A 21,011-nucleotide genomic window follows, 5' to 3' on the forward strand; every position below is an offset into this window, starting at 1 on the left:
ACAGCTGAGAACCACTATTTTACCATATGGATTAAAGTTAATTTTATGGGCTCTTCCTTCTGTCCTAGTTTGCATCAACATATTAAGTTCTATCTTAGATCTAAATAAGTGACTTAAAGCGTCTAATATCCACATCGATCGATTGTGAAAAAGTTACAATTTGAAGAAATTTAAAAAATTGTTCGGACATTAAGCACGTGGTTAAATCGCCCCCGTTCGGAAAAAAATGCAAATCCGGTTCGACCGGAAGTAGATCGCAAATTTCTTATTTTAAATATAACACCCTGTATATTTTTGCGTTTTTGATTTTTTTTACTATTACTAGTTGTAAAGAGAAAAGGAATAATTTTTTAGGTGTTTTAATTCGAGCGTTCCCAAGAGTGGACAATTTTTAGTATGATGCATAGTTAGGCTTGAAAAACTCGGACTGTGCCAGTCGCTGCTTGTGAAATATGTGGTTAACTTGGCGTAATAATTCAGCTTATGCAAGACCAATAATTTGAGGAGTTTTAAGTATCTTTCCGATTATACCGAGTGCGGCGCGAGTACCAAGCGTTTTTAGAACGAGTAGTACTCTACCATTTACAATGGGAGGGATGTGCTCCAACAGGCATTTCATTCTTTGACCCATGGGATTTTTTTATTATCTTTCAGTTGCTACCATGCATTCGTCGTGGGCATCCGAACATCGAATATTCGTTCATGATTTTTGTTAGAAGTGGTGAGTTTGTGGCTGCCGTTCAGCGTGAGTTTCGTCGCAAATTCGATATTAACCGAAATGGTTCTGTTCCCCGCATGACTCAGTCTTACGTTGAGTTAACAATTTGTAAACAGGAAGTTTAGTAGCGACAAAAAGTCCCCCGGCCCTCAACGTACTCTTTTCGCTCTAGGAAACATTGAAAGGCTGAGACAAGCGATACAGAGAAGTGGTTTTATTATCTGAAGGGACGTGTCTATAAGGTTAAGCCTGGTACATTAGAAGGATTAAAAGAAGCAATGGGACAGCAATTCGCCGAAATCAACGCAGACCTGCTGGAGAGGATGGAAGCCGACGGCTTCAACATTGCGTCAACGAGAACGGAGAGCACGTTCCAGATGTAACTTTCTGTTCATGAATCTATAATGCCATGTTTTCAAACATACTGTTGCAATAAAAAAAAAAAAACAACAAATTATTTATCAAAACCCAACGATTCTGACTATTTCAGAAACACTCGATTCCCATGCCGCACCCCGTATTAAACGTGACATTGATCCTCATAAAAATAAAATAAAAATTTGCGTTTTTGTACAAAATAAATGTAGATTTCAAGCCACGCCTTCACTCGCTTTGTGACTTACAATTGCTCACAAAATTGAGCGTACATATGTTAAAATGATATAATTCCTTAAATAATCATCTGAGATGAACGAATTTAGGAGTTTTTATTGTCAACATTGATTTATGTGATAATTTAGCTCACAGAAGACAAAACATTTGAATATTTTTCAAAATTAACTATTAGCACACAAAATTGTGATTATAAATTGTTAAATTGAGACACAAAATTTGGCCTATACCATATTAATAAACACTCAATTAAGTTAAAAGTAAACATAAAGTTCAACTTCAATATTTTGTGAGTTCTTTAATTTTTCGTCGTTGTTCGGTTATGTGCGCTCAATTTTGTGTGAGGATATTCAAGAATGGTTAAATTATCTTGCCTTATTGGCTCCAATTCATTATTTTTATTTTTTTTTTCTTTATTTGAAACATTAATGTCTTGAATGAGATAATAGTCGCTTTGAATTGTTTGGCGAAAATATTCATTATGAACAACACCATAAGAAACAATTTATAGAAAAAGGAATAGGAAAGAATGAGGAACGATTTATAGCGAATGATCGTGTACGCTCCATTTTGTGATTAACGGTATATTAATATCCGGGATGGAGGCATGGAACACCTCAAAGGCCGGAAAAACTAATGAACATTAACACGGCGGTAACAACTTAACAATCAGGTATCTCCGCTAATTCCACCTTTTTTACCTCGGTATAACTACGATTTAAAGTGGGGGGACCCGCTGCTAACGTAAAAATAATATTTCAAGGCAGAGCCATAAATTTTATTGTAGCACGTCATACGATTGTCTTATTACATTAAAAAGTTATTTGCGTATTTCTTCCGGCAAATTCACAGTTACCGTATTAATTAAATTTGACGTGGCAACACCAGAACGACCAGCCGTAGCTGATAAGGTGAGCTAAAATTGCGAACTGGCCAATTGGTCGACGATGAGCATTCGGGGTGCGTTAATGGCCAAATGGTACCCCACTTATTTATGCGACTTTACTTATTCTATGGCAATTTCGTAATTTCCTACGTCATAAAATTGTTGCCGGCAACGCTGTGCTCAAACACGTGAATCGATAATCGTGCACCAAGCGCCTCGTGTATTCTCCGATCGCCGACTCCGGATGCAAAATCATCATCGCAAGGCCGCGGTATGTGGGTCACAAAAACTTGAGAGTACTTCTAATTTCTGCAGTGACTCTGGCCAGTAAATATCTAGCTTGCGATTTCAAACGTGCAATTACCGTCCATTTTTATTACGTTTAAGACGTAACGCAACAAAAAAAAAAAAACCAGATCGCACAGTTCAATAATGGCATGCAACTGCACAAAGGGACAAACGTGATATCCAACCAAAACTTGAAATTGTTTCAAACGTGCGGCTCCCTCGATGGCTCGAAAAAATTCGTGCATCAAATCGAGGCGAAACGATCCATCTCAGATCGGTCTTACGTGCGCATCGCGGCGCATGTCTGCTCGAGGTGCCGTTCCGGTAGAAGCTTATGAGGACATTCTCACGAGTTTGCGGACGTTCGCCATATTCGAATTGATTCGATATCGTGCCGAATGCACGAAAATACTTGATAGGTGGAAATAAGAGTCTTCCTAAGTGGTTCGACCGTCATTAAGTGCTGTATTTGTATTTAAATAAAGTTTGTTCAGTCTCTGAAAATTTGAAATGCATTCTCGCTTTTCGTCGCACTCACGAGAAGCGTAAAATTACGTAGACGTTCAGGTCACCTGTTAGGTCTACGTACGGGGCGTTGCATTGCTTGCCGTATGAATTTAAAATGCACACTCCCGCAACTATTTTAAACAAAAGAAAAAGGTTTATAAACGTATGTGCCCAACGCGCCATGGTTACGTTAGTTTTTTTTTTATTTTAAAATATACACAACTTCAAAAGTGCTGGACCCCCGATTTTCGCGTTTAAAATAGAAAATTAGGTTAATTGTTTCTACTGATTATCTCCAGAAGTTCAATTATTTGACCCACATAAAGGCTCATAAATATTAGCCGATAAGGGACGTTTATTGGATATTTAAGTCTCCTTTCGCTATGTTAGTGCATAAATATCGATATTGTTGCAATTTCCGGGTTCGAACGATTCCAGTAAACTAGTTTTCGACGTGAAGACTATATTAACTCAAAAAATTAACACCAATACGAGTCGCTAACTAATAATCTACTAATGAATCACTATTTCACTACAAAACACTTTTATATCGCTTATTCAATCGCTTCAAGCTTCTAGCTCTCGTCAATGTCTATATAGCTAAAGATCCTATTCTCATTCTACAAAATATGAGGAGCCAAATTTACGTCGCACATGCTATACGGTTTATTTGCACACTTCAAGTTCACGAATTCGGAAGATTATAGGCGAGATCGAGGTCGTAGAGTGCAGAAAATACTTTGAGCTGAGGAAATCACACGTTTGGAATGGTCAGCAAATTCGCTGGATTCAAATTCCGTTGAAAACTTAAGGAATTCGGTTTCCAGCCTGATCGCCAATCGCAACAATGTACCCGACTGTCGATAAATTTACTAAAGTTGATGGGAGGGAGTGGAACCGTATACGTCAATAAACAAATCAATAAATAATCTATAAGTTTCACATCGGATCGGTTTATGTTTATAAAACATTCTTCGCTTAAGATAAAGCGAGAATACGCCCCATAAATTTGTGCATTATGTGTGCAGCACCCTTTACAACTGGCCCATAAGTTACAACGTTTATTTGATGTTTGAGTTTAATATTTGAAAAATCGCCCGAATGCGTGCTCCCAGGAATAAGCATATTACCTAACAATTTATACTTCAATTGTTAGTTATTTGGAACCACATTCTTTGGAGGAGTACTACCAGGTTGTTGGTACGTAACAAAAATAGGCTACATTTTGTGAGCTCTTTGACATATGCTTTTTTGCTGTGTGTTGAAAGTGATAAAATAATATTTAGTATTATTATATTATTATTATAGTTTTAAGAAACGCATTTTAAATTGGTCCCTAGATTCGACGTCAACAAATATTAGCCCTATAAAGTAAGAAAATCGTAAATTATAGGGTAAACAAATTAATCTCCTATTTAAACCCAGATTATGGGTATACCTAAAAATATTGAAACAACAAAGGTATCCTTGAACTGTGATGAATCAGTCAACCCGTGCGGAGTGGAATGACTCCGCCAGTCTACCCTCAGGTAACAGCTTAAACCAAACATCCCGAATGTAAAATGTAAAGATTCCGAGAAAATACGTTCATCTTAGTGATGAATAGTTTTGAGGATATATACGTATATACGACCAAACTCGTCATTTTTGACTTGAATGGACGTTAATACCATGAAACAGTTTATAAATGCCTCCTAAATACGCAGCTCGTGTCCGTAGACCTTCCGAGATTGGCCATTGCCACGATTATCGATTTTTTGGGTCGCCGACAAGAGACAGACGAAATAGCACGTGGGGTGAAAACTAAGGCGGACATAAAGAAAAACTTACGTGGTGGCTGGGGTGGCATTATTCTGTAATGAGTTGGGGGAGGCAATAAACATATCCCATCCTGCTTGACTGGCCCGCTTGGTACAAATCTTGACACCATTCTTACAATTTCCCGTTGCTATAAAAATCAATAAATATGCACAGCCATGGCCACTAACTTCCTTGAATTTATTCTTTTGCGAAAACGCTCATGTGGACATAACAAACTGGATCTCTGACAATATTCTGAGAATGTGCAAGTTTTTTCCACCGGCATAACTATTGTGGATAACAATTTGCAGCGGTCGGAGATTCAACCACTTAAACCGATTCTATTTTTATTGCAACAATCTTTTTGTCCGATATAAATTTTTGCTGTCTCACTCACGACACCTCGAATTTACGGAGAACACAAGCGGTGGGAACAATTTGAGGATGTCTTTAGCGCTTTCGAACCAGGTATGTTTTATCTTCACAAGAAAATCAATGAACCGTTTTTATGAATATTCGACCCCCTACGCGAACGAACAATTAACCGAAGGAACTTCGTCGTAGATGTTAGTGGGATTGATGCGATTGTTTTTATATACAAAAACATGTATTTTAACACATTCTTAAGACAAGCGCCATTGTATTGACTGTATCACTTCATAGCGTAGCACATTTGCCTCGGGATTTGATGGCTGGCTGCGGCGCTGCCAGCTGTTCGCGCAATGAGTTTCTACTCTGAATATAAGGGGGAGAATGCATGAATATACAGGGTCTACTGGGAACTGCATCGATCCATTATGTCTAAAACTACATTTAGAGAACGACTCCTATGGAACAACTACTGTGGATTATAGCTAGCAATTAAAGTCACGCGAAAAAAATATTTTGGAGTTGGTGACATTTCTGGTTACCCATTCCAGACGATATGTACCTACTGGAAGTAACTACTACCGTTCCTATTTTACGCGGAACACTAGGTATAGAGTTGCATTGTAAATTTGCTCCTGACATGGATATTTGCAATAGTATATCTAACCAATTCCAGTTTATATGAAATGTTATATATATTTTATACATGTATATATAATAAAGAATGACAGCGAATGGTGAGAGATGAGTGAGATGAGAAATTAAAAAAAAAAAGCCTTTTTTAAGTAATGAAAATGACCCATGAAATTGTTTCTAAATACAATGAAAATTAGAGGCTATCCTCCAATATTGTTATAAGCTAAATTCCCAAAAACCAAGACTCCAAACTCATCCATAACTAAAAAAGCTGAGGAGACATTTCCTAGCAACCGTGAGAGCTGTTCTCATCAACACTGTTATTGAGATGCTATTTTCACCCTTAAATTTAAAAATAAAAATCTTTTAGACCTAGAGCAAACGCGCAACTAGCATTCCCTGTATCACCTAGTATGTGAATTTGGGAGATTGACAGAATCTCCACATATTTAGGAACACGTTGTGATGAACTAGGTTCATTGCTACCTATATTTTGAAAGTAAGAAGATAGAGATTGATTGTTTTTCCAGCACATTCTTCTTAATTCAAAACTTATTAAAAACTGGGTGATGCTATGGAATTTTGTTGTTTTGTCAAGTTTATTAATTTTGTTGGCAGTAAAGATATTACTATTACTATTATTTCTGTCTGCCCACAGTATATGAATAGATTTTTGAAAAGTTGACCAAAATTCTCTTATTTATGAAGTATTTGTAAGAAAACATCAGTTATGCCAATCAAAAATTATTTCATTTTTAAATTTTTTTATTTAAAATACAAAAAATTTAATTTTTTAAAGAACACTTTATTATTTTTTTACAGTAAGCTCAATGTATTCAGCTTGATATAGACATTACTAACAGTGAAATACTACATTTGCTGGTTATGTCTTTATCAACATTTATACAATGAATTTATGTAACAAAAATCAAAAGTGTCCACTGAGAAAATTGCAGTTTTCTCAATTTTATATAGAAAACATTAAGAAACAAATTAAACAAACTTGCAACTGTAGTGAGTGTTGTAATAATCTAATCAATGTTATTTGGCCACAAATACTGCAGAAAAATTGAGGAATCATGGTCAACTTTTCAAAATTTGATTTATATATTGGGGGAAGAAGCAAAAAATTTAAATGCAATAAAGTGTATATTTGTTAAACCTATCAAAAGAGTAAGTCTGATAGGTATGCAAAAAGGTAATTTCAAGATTTAAATTTTTAGTTAAAAAATGTACCTTACTCAGTGCTTTGAATTTGAAAAAAAGAAGTAGGTGTTAACTGCAACAAATCACACAATGATATGCCATAGTAGCAAAATCTTAGTTACATGTCATCCTGATGTTACAAATTTCAAGTCTTTGTAAGTTGTAACCATCCAGACCATCATTCAATTTAATTTGTATTAAATTTAGTTGATCTGGTATAATTATATAGTAGGATTGAATAATTAAAAAGTAAATACATTTTTGGTAGGCACTTAAATTGTGAATACTTTTAGACAGCATTATGCATACCTTAACCAAATACAAAAATTAAGTACATCAAAATGCACGAAAACCATTAGACAATGATTAGAAATATTTCTGATTGTTGGTTATATATTTTAAAATTTCAACATTTAGTTAAAGTAGTAGAATTTCTTTATATATGTTAACCTATTGTTACTTATTGGCATCAGCAGTGACCAAATCACTTCTTTAATTCGTCATCAAAGCAAAATTACTTACCAAGTTACTTACCCATGAAACTTTGGTACATTATGAAAAACTAAAAATACTACAATATGCTTAATAAATAGAAATGATATTCTTAAAATGACAATACAGCACAAATAGGAGAAAACCATATGTACTTACTCATAAAATATTTTGTACCTAGCTAAGCAAGTTTTTTTTTAACTAGAGAGATTTTTGTGTGGCATTGTATACTTCAGGGTAAATCATTTTGTAGACATTTATAGATGTGCACATCAACTGGTTGAATTTTATCAATTCTAGTTACAATTAAGTTTGCAACAAAATAAAATAATGTGTTTACTTCATGTTCAAAAACACCAAAAATTCATATATCCCTTCAACTATTATTATTTCTAATCATATGATGCAACCTACCTATTACTGGAAGCTGGAAAACAAGTTTAAAAATGAAAAACAGTTTAAACAGAAATTCATTTTTCTAAATTAACATAGAATAATGATTAAAGCAAAAATACCATATGGCTTTTATTAATGACAATTCGCCATTACACTGTAATAAGTGATGGTGAATGTAGAAGTGGGCAATGAAATTGGCTAGAAGTGTTCCACCACTGAGTTCAGTTTTATGCATGACAAGAAAATATTCATGTTTTAAGTTTTTACAATGAGCTTCAGCTCACATTCATTTCTTGCTAGTGAAAATTTACGAATTTCTTTACATGAGAGGAAAATACTGTTAATTATAATTAATTATTTCATTAATGAATACCTGACACTAATTTGACAGATGGGCGTAACATTTCTGCAACAAAAAAAGGATACGGAGAGGTGGGATATCTCTGTTGTGGCCCTCCGGTGGCCGGTTGTTTCTGATTCGCACTCATTTCAACCTAGGGCTTTGGGTCCCTTAAAATGGGCGCCACGGATTTAATTTTCGTATATGCATATGTTCACGATTGGCACATCACAGCACTTCCACTTAAGTCCTTATTCGCCCATCAAACATTTTTTATGAAAACTTCGAATTGCACGTTAGTTACTAGAGATAAATTTGGTAGTAAATTAGCTTCTGAACAGCTTATCTAACCACTTTCTTTCTCAAAAGGTTAAGATATTTCCAATATGGCGGAATGCCCGACGGAAAACATGTTAACATTAAAATGTCTGGAGGTGTGGCATGCACATGACCCGTCGATGGGGGGTCGAAAAACACGAGGAAACAGTTTTTCCAGTACTTTGAAAATTGTCAATTTAAGTTAGGGAAATTAATTGAAAATTTAAAAATTCAAGTGACACGCGGCTTTCACGGTCTGTTCTGACAACGATCAGAAGCGCCCCCGGTGAGTCATTTATCAAACTATCAAAGGGCTCGTTAACTGACATGAGACAAATGACGGTGATGGTTACATGCTTTCAAAATCTCAGAAACATTAAACACACACTTTCTGCACTAAAATATGCATTTCTGAAAGGCAAGGTCAAAACAAAACCAATTGTATTTCACTGATTAAACGAACTTACCAGTGCCGTTCGAATGTAATTGTACGATGCGTTTCGTTGAAGGAGAACACATTACTGATAGTAAACTTCCTGTTATACTTAACGCAGTGTATAAAGAGTAAATCAGAAGAAAAAACCTTTATATTAATTGTTCCCATTGTTCCTAAGTTTCTGACTTCGCTCTGTTTGGAGCTCCAATAACAAAAAAATTGTATTTTTGGAGGGGAATTTAAATATATTTTGAAGGAGAGATTATTCTGGTCAATTCAACCCTCCGTACAATGACCAGCAAACATCAGAGATAAATTTGTTTGATCAGTGCTTTATATATCTATTCTTTACCCGAACCAAACATATTAGTAGTAGGTGTCCAGAGTACAAGCCGGTTTTTAGTTGTCGAACTGTATTTGAGTGTATCTACTGACGATAACATAAAGTTACTGCTATAGTAATAAGTATGAGATACATAAAACACACAAAGTAGCACTATTGTCTTATTAATCACTTCTTTGATTAATTGTTCAATTAACTTTCTAATTAACGATTTAAAATATATATCATTTGTTACTAAACATTTTTCTACCTTCTGAAAAAAGCGGTAAATTATTAGCATTTTATTGGGATAGATAATTCGAATATTTCGGAAATTATTATATACGGTAAAGGCGCTGTTATGGTACTTTTTGACATTATGTAGAATAATTCTACTTATAGAGTATTCTAGCCTCCGTAAAATGCACATTGAGTGCGTCAACATGGCAGCCGAATAATATCTACGCTCACCATATACACGGCTGTGGAATTGAATCAACATATACTATGTCTTAAGAAAACAACACGGTTAAAAAAAGCGCCCATACCACTTAATAAGTACGCATTTTTACTCAAACATACTGTTAAGTTTGAACGATCGCGTAAATGTCACATGGGACGGGCACCGCACTACTATCCAAACATGATTTGCCATTTAACAATTATGGCTAGTATTGTCAATGTCAAAGAATTAGGTTATAGTGTTTATTTATTTTTGGTTTCTAACATAATACAGATTCCAAGTTCTAAATCAAAAAGACTTTGTAGAAGTTGGTAAAAGTGGGTTTACTTGTTGAAATTAGTGGGAACTAAACACCGAATTAAATTGAGCTTTTGAGAGTTGTTTTTTTACTACATTAAGATGTCATACGGAAAAACAGAAACAGAAAAATTAAAACAAAATGTCGAGAACCAGTTAGATCGCTTATTAGAACAGCTTTCGGATTTAGAATCCTGCAAGTAAGTGCTAATTTGAACATTTGATAACATAATAACATAGACTATACAAAGGGTTCTAAAACTTAAAACTGTATGAATATAAACAAGTTTTCCCACTCTCACATTTGTGCTGAATGTTTGTTATTGTCAATTTCAAATTATCTGGATGTAATATATAGTCCTTATTTAATAAATTTAATAAATAAATATTTTATCCAAAAGAACCTAAACACTTGCATTATGTTTGTCTTCAATTGGACAATAAGGGACCCTATTAACATGTTAGTCATGTTTAAATGCTCAGCTTATTTAGATGATTTGTTCATCATACTGTGTTAGCTCAGAAGATATTATCAACAGGAGAATCTTGCTACTTAATAGACTTTATTTGAACTAAGGCCTTACCTTATTATGTGAAACCAATATCGAATAACATATCAAGAAAATTCATTATAAAGTTTTTCTCTATTATTTTCTGATATTTTCTCTGGATTCCAAAACCTTTTTTCTTAATTTCAGAGATTCCCTAGACTCTGTAGAATATCATGAAACAAAGGAAGAGACAATGGAACAACTAAAAGAACTTAATGAAAGCCTAACAAAGTTAGTCAATGGTGATATTTCACTAGTTAGTAGTTTAGGTGCAATCCAGTTGGTATGATGAAGCACAATTAGGGGTTTTAAAAAATCAGCCCTGGTATGTCTTAGGCTACACAAGCAGCAATTTCTCAAGCCTTTAAAACACCTGAAGTTATAAGGTTGTTTGGAAGAAAGGAGCCAAAGCAGCTGAGGGACAGGTTAAAGAGCATTGAAGAACAAATCAAGTTAAACAAACTGACAATTGAAGCTGGAAATCCTCAGAAGGTAGGCAAATTCTTTAAAAATATATAAACTTGGAGAGTATTCCAAATAAAGCAGATTCGCTTACAAATTTTCATTTCATAATCCTATTACTTTGTATATATTGTTCTGACTACTGAGTAAATGTAAAACATTCTACACTTAAACCATTACTCCCAGAGAATAGATGTACTATTCAATTGATTTAGATATTCTTTTTTTATGTATAATATGTTTTGTTTTAGTGTGAAGTATTGGTAGCCCTAAGACAGCTAAATGAGCAGCTATCTAGAGAGGAACTGCAGTTTTTAGATCAACACACAAATAAACTTAGTGCCTTTAAAAACATGGAATTTTTAGAGCTTAAAGACAAATAAATTCTCGGTTGTGGACTTGAAGCTCCTCAAAACTTGTAAAGTAAATTAACATTTGTTATTGTGGTTGTGAGTATTCTCAGATTCCATATCTCCATTTTTTAAATCCAGCCTGGCAGAGAAAATGTCTAAGAAAGGCGACTCTTTTACGCGCTATGCAGCAGTATCCTAAAAACACCTACGTTCAACTTTTAATATAATTTTCAATATATATAGTTTGAAGTATTTGCTGCAAATGAAAATTTAGGACATTTAGACAACGTCTAAATTCCACATCTTTAATATTTGAATAAATATTTAGTGTGGCACCAAAAAGGGAAATTTTAGACCTACATTTTATGTGCCACTTTCTTCTTTGTCCTTTATACATTTCAAATTTATGACCATGCATATTTCTGATATTTTTATTAATGTAATATTTTAGAGATTAAACATTTTTGATGAGGTTCATACAAGACTGCATAAAATCAGCAAGTTATATATATAAATTTCTATATAAGACTTTTTACTGTAGATTTGCCTTATACATTTTTTCGTCTCAATTTTTACTTAACGTAGAAAGGTTACCTTAACCTAAAATTTTTAGATAGTCTTGTTACTTTATCTTTTATTAATCATCATTGTTGATGGTCACTTTTCGCTGTAATTATCACTTGGCCGTAGGCATTTTGTAATTGATGTTGATTATACATATGAACAATCGGCCGTTTCTCAATGGTTTTCAAGAAATAATCCAAATTCCTATAAATTGTGTTTGATTCTTACCCATCTTATTTTTTATTCGATTTTACCAATTACTCTTTTTAATGTATAAATTCTTCGTTATTGCTTACCGTCCTTTCTAACTAGTGAATATTTATGATATTCTATGTGGTCTCAGGATTCTGGAATATTGTTTTTTAAGATCTCATTAATCTTTTTGGTACAAGGTTTGCTGACAACATTGTGATTTGTAATCCTTCAACTAGTTATCATCTTATTTCATTCATCATAATATCAAGAATTTTTCTTAATATATATGATATTTTAAATCATATTAAATTCATAGGCACAAACCAAGAAACAGGTTCATATTAACGATAAACTTGCTCGGGGTTAACTATATATTCTTTATTCCGTGTTTTGTCAATAAAAAGCAAAATATACATACATCTTTAATAATAACCACATTTGTTGATTAACGACAGAAACATATTTAAAAATAAATGTTTGAATAAATCGGATGATTGGTCAAATTAAAGCCACTTTATGTCTATCGTAAAATCTAATTAACAGTCTAAAAATCCAAAGCTTAACAGAATTTAACCAATGCCATAGATTTATTTATATGTATAGCATTATGTTTTTGTACTTCTATTCTAAGAAATATAACGTACTTATAGTAAAATATAATCCCAAATCTAATGCTTTTGGCGTTCAGAGCAAACTTATTTAACGCCGATTATGGACATGCCTTTTCTAATCGAATAGTTTTTTATACTCTCCTACATTACACAAATTTAATGTCGATAAGAGTCTTGGCTGATTCATACAGTTCGGTCTATCATTTTATATAATAATTGGATTAAATTAGAAACACTCCGGAAATCGCAAACATTTTAATATTTCAACTGATGCAAATTAATGGAAAATAGATCATTACAGACCAAAAATTTATGTCTATAATGATTAATTTTCCTGGTAGTGGTATCTCTCAGTTTCTTTATACCATATTTTTATTAAGAATATACATAGTAGGTATGTAGAAGACGAAATTAAGCTTGTCGTTTCCGTCGGCAAACTTTTTTATGTTCTGCTTGCCAATGTTGCTGCTGACAGGTTTGAGAGCAGTAAGCAGTATTCCAACAACAGTGGTAAATGGCGTCTTGTTCGCAGTTAAAACACTTAAAAATAAGGATATGTTAGTAAATATGTAGCTGCTATATAAAAAAAATATTTTGAGCATTTCAGAGAAAAATAATCGCATTGTAATTATTATATTAATCATTTCAAAAGGTGCATATGATGCGATTCGTCATAATTTAGGTTTGCATTCTTTTTAGCTAGCTCCGTAATAGATACCTGTTGGGAAGTAACCACATTGCTTACTTACCCACTGTTTCTTCTTAGTTTCTGAGATCTGGTTATTGTGAGATTCAAATAATCTTTTGAGGTGTTCATTATGGTCTTCTGTTATCCTATCGATTTCAGCTTGCATGCACTCCATGGCACATTTTATGATTTCATTTTTGTTAGTGAGTGATTCTGCCTTTCTTCTCATCTAGAAATGACATTTTAATACAGTAAGGACCAAGATACATATTATTCATCCCTTACCTTTTCTACCGAGTCACTATACGGTTGATCTAGCTGATGTAAGCCTGCATCGTTGGAACTGTTTTTGTCGTTTTCCGTAGAGCTAGAGACTTGTTCATAGTTCTCATCGAATCTATAAATAATTATTTTTATTTTATTTGTAATAAGAATTTATAAAATGAATTCGTATGACTGTAAAAACTGAGGAGGAAGGTAAGAAATAGATCTTTAGCAGTAACGTGGTCTATATAGTCCAGCGAAATCCTAGAGCGAAGATAAACGTTCTTAATCGAAACCGGTTATCCAGATATCAAGGAAGTTTGTGCATTCGAGACACACAACGTAAAGAAGAAGGTACTGTTACGACGGAATCTTTTAATCATAAGATCTTTAACTAGATAAGGAGACCGTTTTTATAGCTATAGAAACGAAGAGATTGCAATAAACAATAGCAAGGTATTTACCTTAAATATGAATTTACTATATACATTCGAACAACTTAAATCACAACAATGCTATTTACAAACCTGAAACATTCTTGAGTTGTTGCGTTTCCTCTAAATGAATAGTCTGTTTCTTCCTCTTCGCCATCTGAAATGTTGATAACATTTCCAGAAATGATACTACTTGAAGTTCTTTCTGGTTCTTCCTTAGTCTTTTTACTTGACGAAGATTCGGCAAGACCTGGAGAAAACAAAATGTTTTCTATAATACTGTATAACTCTAAAATTTTATCATCAACAATTAACAAATTGTAAATAAACATGCGGATGTGTATACATGACGGATAAATTTTCTGTTTATATAAAAATTCTTAGGATATGGCATTTTTAGTGTATTTTTTTATAAAAAAAAAAGATTAGTGGATTTTCAACATATCACATTTTGCTAAGCTTTTTTAAGACAAGGATAAATAAGGCCGAATATTCAGCATAGAACGTTTGACAATTTATTAATTAAACAAACTTTTTGTAGTCATCTGGTATAATAAAGACTCTAAACATAAATGAAACTGTCTATTGAGCCGAACAATAAAATACCTGAAGAATTTGACGATTTTCTCTTCGTGACAGTTACCGAAGTTCCACTTTCTGGGTCTGCAACGATTGAAGTCAAATTTGCTTTCTTCCTCGACGGTTTCGGTGCACGCACTGGTGGCGTAAGTAATTTTTTCGCAGGTTTATTAAACTTGGAAGCCGTCAATATATTTTCTACTTCACGCGGATCGGTCAATAGCCTCTGATGGTATATCAGCTCTTCTAGGGATTTTGTAAATGCTGATGAAGGTTTTATCTGCCATAAAAAAATTAGTAGGAATAAGCATGGCAAACTCTCATTTGCCGTCATGATAATTACCTTCAAACTTTCTTTAGATACTGATATTGACTTTATAAAAGATTTATGAATGAGAGATCGTTCGTGTTTTCCTCCAAAAAATCGTACATCGCAATGGGAAGGAGTCTCTTTGATAACCTGCATCAAAAGCAAAAAAATATGTCATTAAAGATAGAACAAAGTGCCATTGCATTTCAAAACATTAGAAAAATTTTACTTTTTGTCAATGCTGTAACACTTTCACTTTGCAACAATTTAATCTTTTCATTTTTTATATCTCCGTAATTTCAAAACATACAGAAGTACCCAGTTTGCTAGCCCTTAAACCCCGCCCTGCTTTGTAAGAGTCTCCACAAAATTTATATTTACTTACTTTTGCTGGCCAATATGGGTATCCCTTTTGTTTCGCCCACACCAAGTTATGGGGCTCCCGGCAGGGCAACGCAAACCACCATGCATTAATCTTTTCATTACTGTACCTATAACAATCTGGACAATTACGCAATTCCGTAATATCGTGTAATGTATCCAAAACCATCAATTCGGCGGCTTGATATTCTTGGGATTCAACTAAAATGTTTGAAAATTAACTAAAAAACCCACATTTACATGATATATTGATCTTACTTCCGTGAAAAATAGCTACATTATGTTGCACCGTCAAAATATCGGCAAGAAACTCGGACAAAATGCTGTAAGATTCCGTATTTAGATTTACTTCGATTACAGACATATCACGATGTTCGAAAAATAGCTGATTTGCTCGCCAGGTCAGTTCAGAGTCAGTTAGCCAACTTGGGCGATCTTCGGCTGCCATTGTATGAGTAATTGTATTGGGTAGCTGAAATCAAGAATTTTTTCTCTTAAAAATATACAGAAATACAACTATCTTCATACACAATCAACTCTTAAGTTACACCACAACGAAAATCAAAGAATTTAACTTACCCAATTCCTGATTCTGTGTAAAACGAATTTTAATAAATAATTCATTTCCCCCTTCTCGAGTTTGCAGTCGTCAATATTAACGAGATTGCACACACTACATAGTTTTTCGTCAAATGTGCAATCAATTAAAGAATTTCTGCGCTCATTTTCAGTTGGAAAAACGTCCAGATTGAAGTCAATAGAATCTATAGTAGGTTCGGTCCTAGACGTTGATGTACTATTAAACCTCAACGATGAACTAAAATAATGAGAAAATCAAATGATCGTAAATCAGTGATTTGTTTAATTAAAAAAAAAAAAAAAAAAACTGAAATTCTCTATATTGCATCTCTCTTCTACGAAAATAATTAAAAGTAACGATTCCCTACATGCTCGAAACGATTAAAATTAAATCTTAGAGGAGGCAAAAGCTGTTCTTTATCTTCTATAGTTACTGAGATTTCCTATGCAAACACTTAAAATTTTTTTATACAGTAACCAATGTTTTATTTCTGTTTTATTATGCAATTTTAATTTGCTTATTATTCAGTGAGACAATAAAAATATTTCATTATTTATTTTTTTAACAAACTACACTCTTGCAAAGTCATTCGGTACACGTACTTTTGAATACAACAATCGTAAAATTTTTGTTTTCATCCAAATACCTTTTACCTTTAATTATCATTCAAATACAAAAGCTACGAAGTAACATACCTACTAAAAACAATTCACAGACTTTTAAACATAAACCCATTGTAGCCCTACCTTAGATTTGTTTCATCCTTGCTGAATCATGAAAAAGTGAAATTTATGTTAATTATGTAAAGCATTACATAAGATTTAAAAGCGCCAAAAACTATTGCTTTAGTTTTTGTATTCTTAACACACAAACATCATTAGTTTTTTGGTTTCTTGAAAGAAAAATGTGGCTCCTAGCCCAGAACTATTATCAATCAAGTAAATAATTTTAATTTTCACTTTAGAATATATTTACCTTGATTTATGAGATTCAAATTTTGTCCTTGCACTTTTGATGCAGTCGGAATGGAACACGCGAAAACAATTTACACACATGTTTACCTCCCCAGCTAAGTGACACTCAAAACAATACCAATCCTTTCCATCGAAATCAGGCTGAAAAGAACAACACAAAATAGAAAACACACTATCTTCTTGGTCTTTGTAACAAAAATTTTACCCACCAGTTCCTGTTCGGTTATTCTGTAGGTACAATTTGAACCTTCGGCACTACCTGAATAATTCCTCCTTGAAACACTAAAACAAACATATCCAGTTTAGATTTTAAAATGTTTTTATTTAAGCACCACAATTTTTGGGACTTAACTTTATAAATAAAAATCTATTTACTCACAATACCCCTTGATAACATATTTATTACTTTATAAAGGGGCATTGCCATATGGGTCTTGAACAAATAGTACAGTCAATTCTTACATTAGGAGTCCATCATTGATACATTGTTTTAGGTAGAATTCTATTTGGGCTAAACTGCACTTTTCACTGTTTTGAAGATATTTAAAAATTCGGTTTATGTCACATGCCTGATGCCCCACATTGGCTGATCTAACAGCGTCCCATATTTTTTTAACATTTATTGGGTCGCAGTGGCGTCTAATCGACATGGTGATGTCACTCCTGATGCTACCTACAAAAATACAACAGATATTGATTACTGATATTGTCACAGGCACATATAAAATATACAAAATAACTAGACACATCCTTAATCCAAATTGAAATTTAGATAACTTTATAAATATAGATATGTAGTGTATTACTTATTTCCAATAAATTTGCCCTACTTAAATGAGTACCATTTGTTTTTTTTAGTAACTTACAAATATTAATATTTATAACTACCCTTTGAAAGCAAATTTTAAGTTAGACTTGAGTAAGCCTCTCGCACACAAGAAGTTCCAAAGAACATATAAGTTTAGTTTTATTGCTTTGCCCTTTTAATTTATTGTTGGGCTTAAATTAAAAAAATATATATTTCAAGTGATTTTTTGCTATTATCTGTAGAAATTTCTTTTACTAAAATATTTGCCTCTTTAAAACTAGTTTTTTTTTCAATATACCCTTTAATAAGTTTCTCTATTGTAAATATTTTTACATCAAATATGTTCATACATATATTCAGAGGCTACTACCCTGAAAATTTTCCCACTTTTTCTCGCCTTTGAGGCCCTCTGATGTTATCAAACTGTCAGCCCTCCTGGGATCACTTGCTTATATGTGAGTCCTTTCCTATCTTTATACACTATATTTGATGAATATCTTCATGTGAATCAGAAGAGGATTCTATCTATGTGAGAGCCTTTTGTTGCATTTTATCATGTTTTTATTCTTTATTGTCTGCTTGATTTATATGTAAATTATTTTGATTTAGAGTTATCTGTTCTTCGGCACCTTTACAAAAATTTATACAGCATTCCATTTTTATTACATTAACAAAGTTGATTGTACTGTCTTTTTGCCTTAGCACAACTGAGGTTGTGTATTCAATAATACACCATAGCAAGACAGACATTAGCAAGCACACTATAGTCTTGCTTTTTATATCATTTATATTGAAAAAATTCACTAGAATCTGATCTAAAATTTGTGCTATCTGACAGGTTTGCAAAGCTATAGTTATGGTGTTTAATTCAGTGCCAAAATATTAATGTACTATTTATTTAAACTGTTACAAACTAATTTCTATAGAAACATTGGAATAGAGCATCAATATTAATCAGATTTTTTGTTTCTATAGACACTAGCTTAATGTGACAGTTGCAGCACTTTAAAAATTTGGCTTATAATATGTAAAAACTATTGTTGATATAAAAACCAAATTGTTTAAAAGGGGAGCCACAAGTATATTGTATTGTATTACTGGATATTTTAGTACTGAGTTATATTTTTAAACTATATCTATTTTGTTCTGATTTGATATTAATTGTGAACTTGACTCCTTTGCAATTAATTTTTCACCTCAAAAGGTAACGGGCTCAATAACAGATACATCTAAATTGTTATAAATTCAGTAAACTTTAAAGTAACTTTTTTGGATTTTATAAGAAAAATATACATAAAACTTCTATTCTGGGATTTCCAAATATTACAAATGAAGCCTAAATTTTGACTCCATACTATCCTCGACTCATTAAATCACATAAGTTCATAAGACCCATACCTGTATGTAAAATTACAAAAATACATGTTCTTACCTTTGTGGTGGGTAAATTTTCACTACACAAGGTACTTTAACTCAACAGGAACCATTGAACTTCAAAAAAGATTGGGTATGTGTTTGTTATGGCTTATGTGAACTTGTTAGAGGAAGCAGAAAGCAGTAACCTGATTCCGATCTATTTATTGATATCTAAATATTAAAAAATGTGTCATTAATTTTCGCAAACTAATAGTCGAGGTGTGAAACTAGCGGCTAAAGATAAAAAAACTTCTAAACACAGAAAGGGAACGAAGGAAAAAAGAAAAATATGAAGTCAGCATCAAGGGCTATAGGAACATGTAAGAATTAGAATGAAATTTTTGACGTTGTTGATTGGTCAAAAAATTTAATTGGCCAATTTCATAGGACAAACAATTCGATTCTCACTCACATGTTCCTGTGGTTCATGCATAGAAATGAGAATTTATAAACTAAATGCAGGTATCTGCACTACATTCGATTATGCCGATACATAGTACACACCACGCAAATGTAACCAAAAGAATTGACAGTACTGGAAGCGCACTACTAAGGGTGCCTGTTGTTATTTGACAATGTCGTTGTCAAATTAGTCAACTATGTAAATGCATGACGGTTATTGTAGTTGACTAATTTACCATGACAATGTGTACTTTGTATTTCTAATTAATTCAAATTAGATTTTGATTATATTTATATAACCGGTAGACGAGACGCCCCCTAAGTTATCAAGGAAAAATGATTAAATTGCCCTCTTACTTTGATTAATGAGATACAATCTGAAGATATATTTGTAGACGGGCAGTAAAATTTTTACGATTTTTGGTATTAAATTTACGATGGTGAGGCGCGTTACCGAAAACGTTGAGCAAACCCTGGCGTGAAGTAAATTACGTGTCAATTCGTTGTGCTCGCGATCGCGGATCACAATTTTTCGTACTGTCGGACTTTCCGCTACGGCGTTTTTTCGTACTTCGAATTAAACTCCTAAAGAAAAATTAACTTCATTGCCTCTTCTAAATAACTTGAAATTAAATACAAGAAAGTGAAAGTAGAAGGAATGTGAAGAACAGACCTAACTGACTTGAAATAAAATTGGAAATAAGTGAAAACTATAGAATTGGAAGTTAGAGGGCAATTTTAGCAAATTGGAATGATATTGTCAAGATTATGTACTCTTCAGAGAACACTGGGAATAAAAAGTAGCTTAATATCCTCTTTAGTATCCTCGAAATGTTCAGTGAGACTGTATAGAGTTGAAAGTAAGGTTCGAATCAATGGATTGTCCCAGCAGGAAAGAGGATATAAAAATTTTGGGCATAAACGACAAATCACTCCCTGGAGCTCAGTCTTATTTGGGTCCTTCATATTTATAATTTTTGTTGGCAACATTATTGACTGGAGATGGTAAATATGCAAGGGCACTAAAACCTTATTACCAACAAGAGCTCATTTTTTACAGGATTCGAATGATATATTTATATTACACTGGTCAACTTGTAGAAAAAGAAGTGCAAAAAGGAGAGGACTCCAAAGATGTTCAACACAATGTTAAAAATAGTTAAGGTTGCTGTACATTTATTCTTCTGTTATATTTGACTATTATAATGGACAGTTATTTATTTTAGAAGCCAATTCTGTTGATCCAATAAATAATTGAAAAATTTAATAATCACATTTCTTTCTAATTGTAAATCTTTTCAAAATAAACAAAAAAAGATATCATAACTTAGTATCCTTGTAAAGGTAATTGTT

The 21,011-nt window shown here is 33.0% G+C and overlaps 3 protein-coding genes and 1 long non-coding RNA gene across 13 annotated transcripts in view; 2 read left to right on the forward strand and 2 right to left on the reverse strand.

Moving 5' to 3' along the window:
* The window catches only part of LOC136340937 (eukaryotic translation initiation factor 4 gamma 1-like), a 35,029-nt gene extending 26,179 nt beyond the window's left edge, over positions 1-8,850 (reverse strand). For 6 of the 7 annotated variants that reach the window (XM_066285421.1, XM_066285418.1, XM_066285422.1 and 3 more), the window contains exon 1: positions 8,337-8,850. In XM_066285421.1, coding sequence (XP_066141518.1) covers positions 8,337-8,398 — 62 coding nt within the window. In that variant the 5' untranslated portion in view covers positions 8,399-8,850. Of the gene's footprint in view, positions 1-4,841; positions 5,484-8,336 lie in introns of those variants that run through there. The other variant, XM_066285419.1, reaches the window with a different exon arrangement.
* LOC136340951 (uncharacterized) lies at positions 570-1,185 on the forward strand. The gene is made up of 2 exons (XR_010732410.1): positions 570-837; positions 891-1,185. It is a non-coding gene; the product is annotated as an uncharacterized lncRNA (long non-coding RNA).
* A 930-nt stretch (positions 8,851-9,780) lies between the features above and the next one.
* On the forward strand, positions 9,781-12,227 carry LOC136340949 (protein LZIC-like). Of its 2 annotated transcripts, none has more exons than XM_066285449.1 (4): positions 9,781-10,286; positions 10,785-10,920; positions 10,974-11,129; positions 11,351-12,227. In XM_066285449.1, the coding sequence occupies exons 1-4, from the start codon at positions 10,189-10,191 to the stop codon at positions 11,480-11,482; spliced, it is 522 nt and encodes a 173-aa protein (XP_066141546.1). In that variant the 5' UTR covers positions 9,781-10,188; the 3' UTR covers positions 11,483-12,227. The 2 variants fall into 2 exon arrangements, with proteins under 2 accessions (XP_066141546.1, XP_066141545.1); XM_066285448.1 differs by lacking the exon at positions 9,781-10,286 and adding an exon at positions 10,491-10,546.
* A 393-nt stretch (positions 12,228-12,620) lies between these two features.
* LOC136340941 (zinc finger MYND domain-containing protein 11) lies at positions 12,621-19,780 on the reverse strand. Of its 3 annotated transcripts, none has more exons than XM_066285431.1 (15): positions 19,669-19,780; positions 19,273-19,427; positions 17,495-17,705; positions 17,242-17,314; positions 17,034-17,173; positions 16,805-16,825; positions 16,058-16,295; positions 15,737-15,950; positions 15,483-15,679; positions 15,131-15,247; positions 14,815-15,067; positions 14,302-14,458; positions 13,796-13,907; positions 13,572-13,739; positions 12,621-13,362 (listed from the first exon to the last, which is right to left on the reverse strand). In XM_066285431.1, the coding sequence occupies exons 3-15, from the start codon at positions 17,680-17,682 to the stop codon at positions 13,234-13,236; spliced, it is 2,007 nt and encodes a 668-aa protein (XP_066141528.1). In that variant the 5' UTR covers positions 17,683-17,705; positions 19,273-19,427; positions 19,669-19,780; the 3' UTR covers positions 12,621-13,233. The 3 variants fall into 3 exon arrangements, with proteins under 3 accessions (XP_066141528.1, XP_066141529.1, XP_066141530.1); XM_066285432.1 differs by having other exon boundaries at positions 19,761-19,777; XM_066285433.1 differs by lacking the exon at positions 16,805-16,825.
* Between the last annotated feature and the right edge of the window lie 1,231 nt (positions 19,781-21,011).

This window comes from Euwallacea fornicatus, chromosome 9 (assembly GCF_040115645.1).
Source record: "Euwallacea fornicatus isolate EFF26 chromosome 9, ASM4011564v1, whole genome shotgun sequence".
Taxonomy (NCBI): domain Eukaryota; kingdom Metazoa; phylum Arthropoda; class Insecta; order Coleoptera; family Curculionidae; genus Euwallacea; species Euwallacea fornicatus.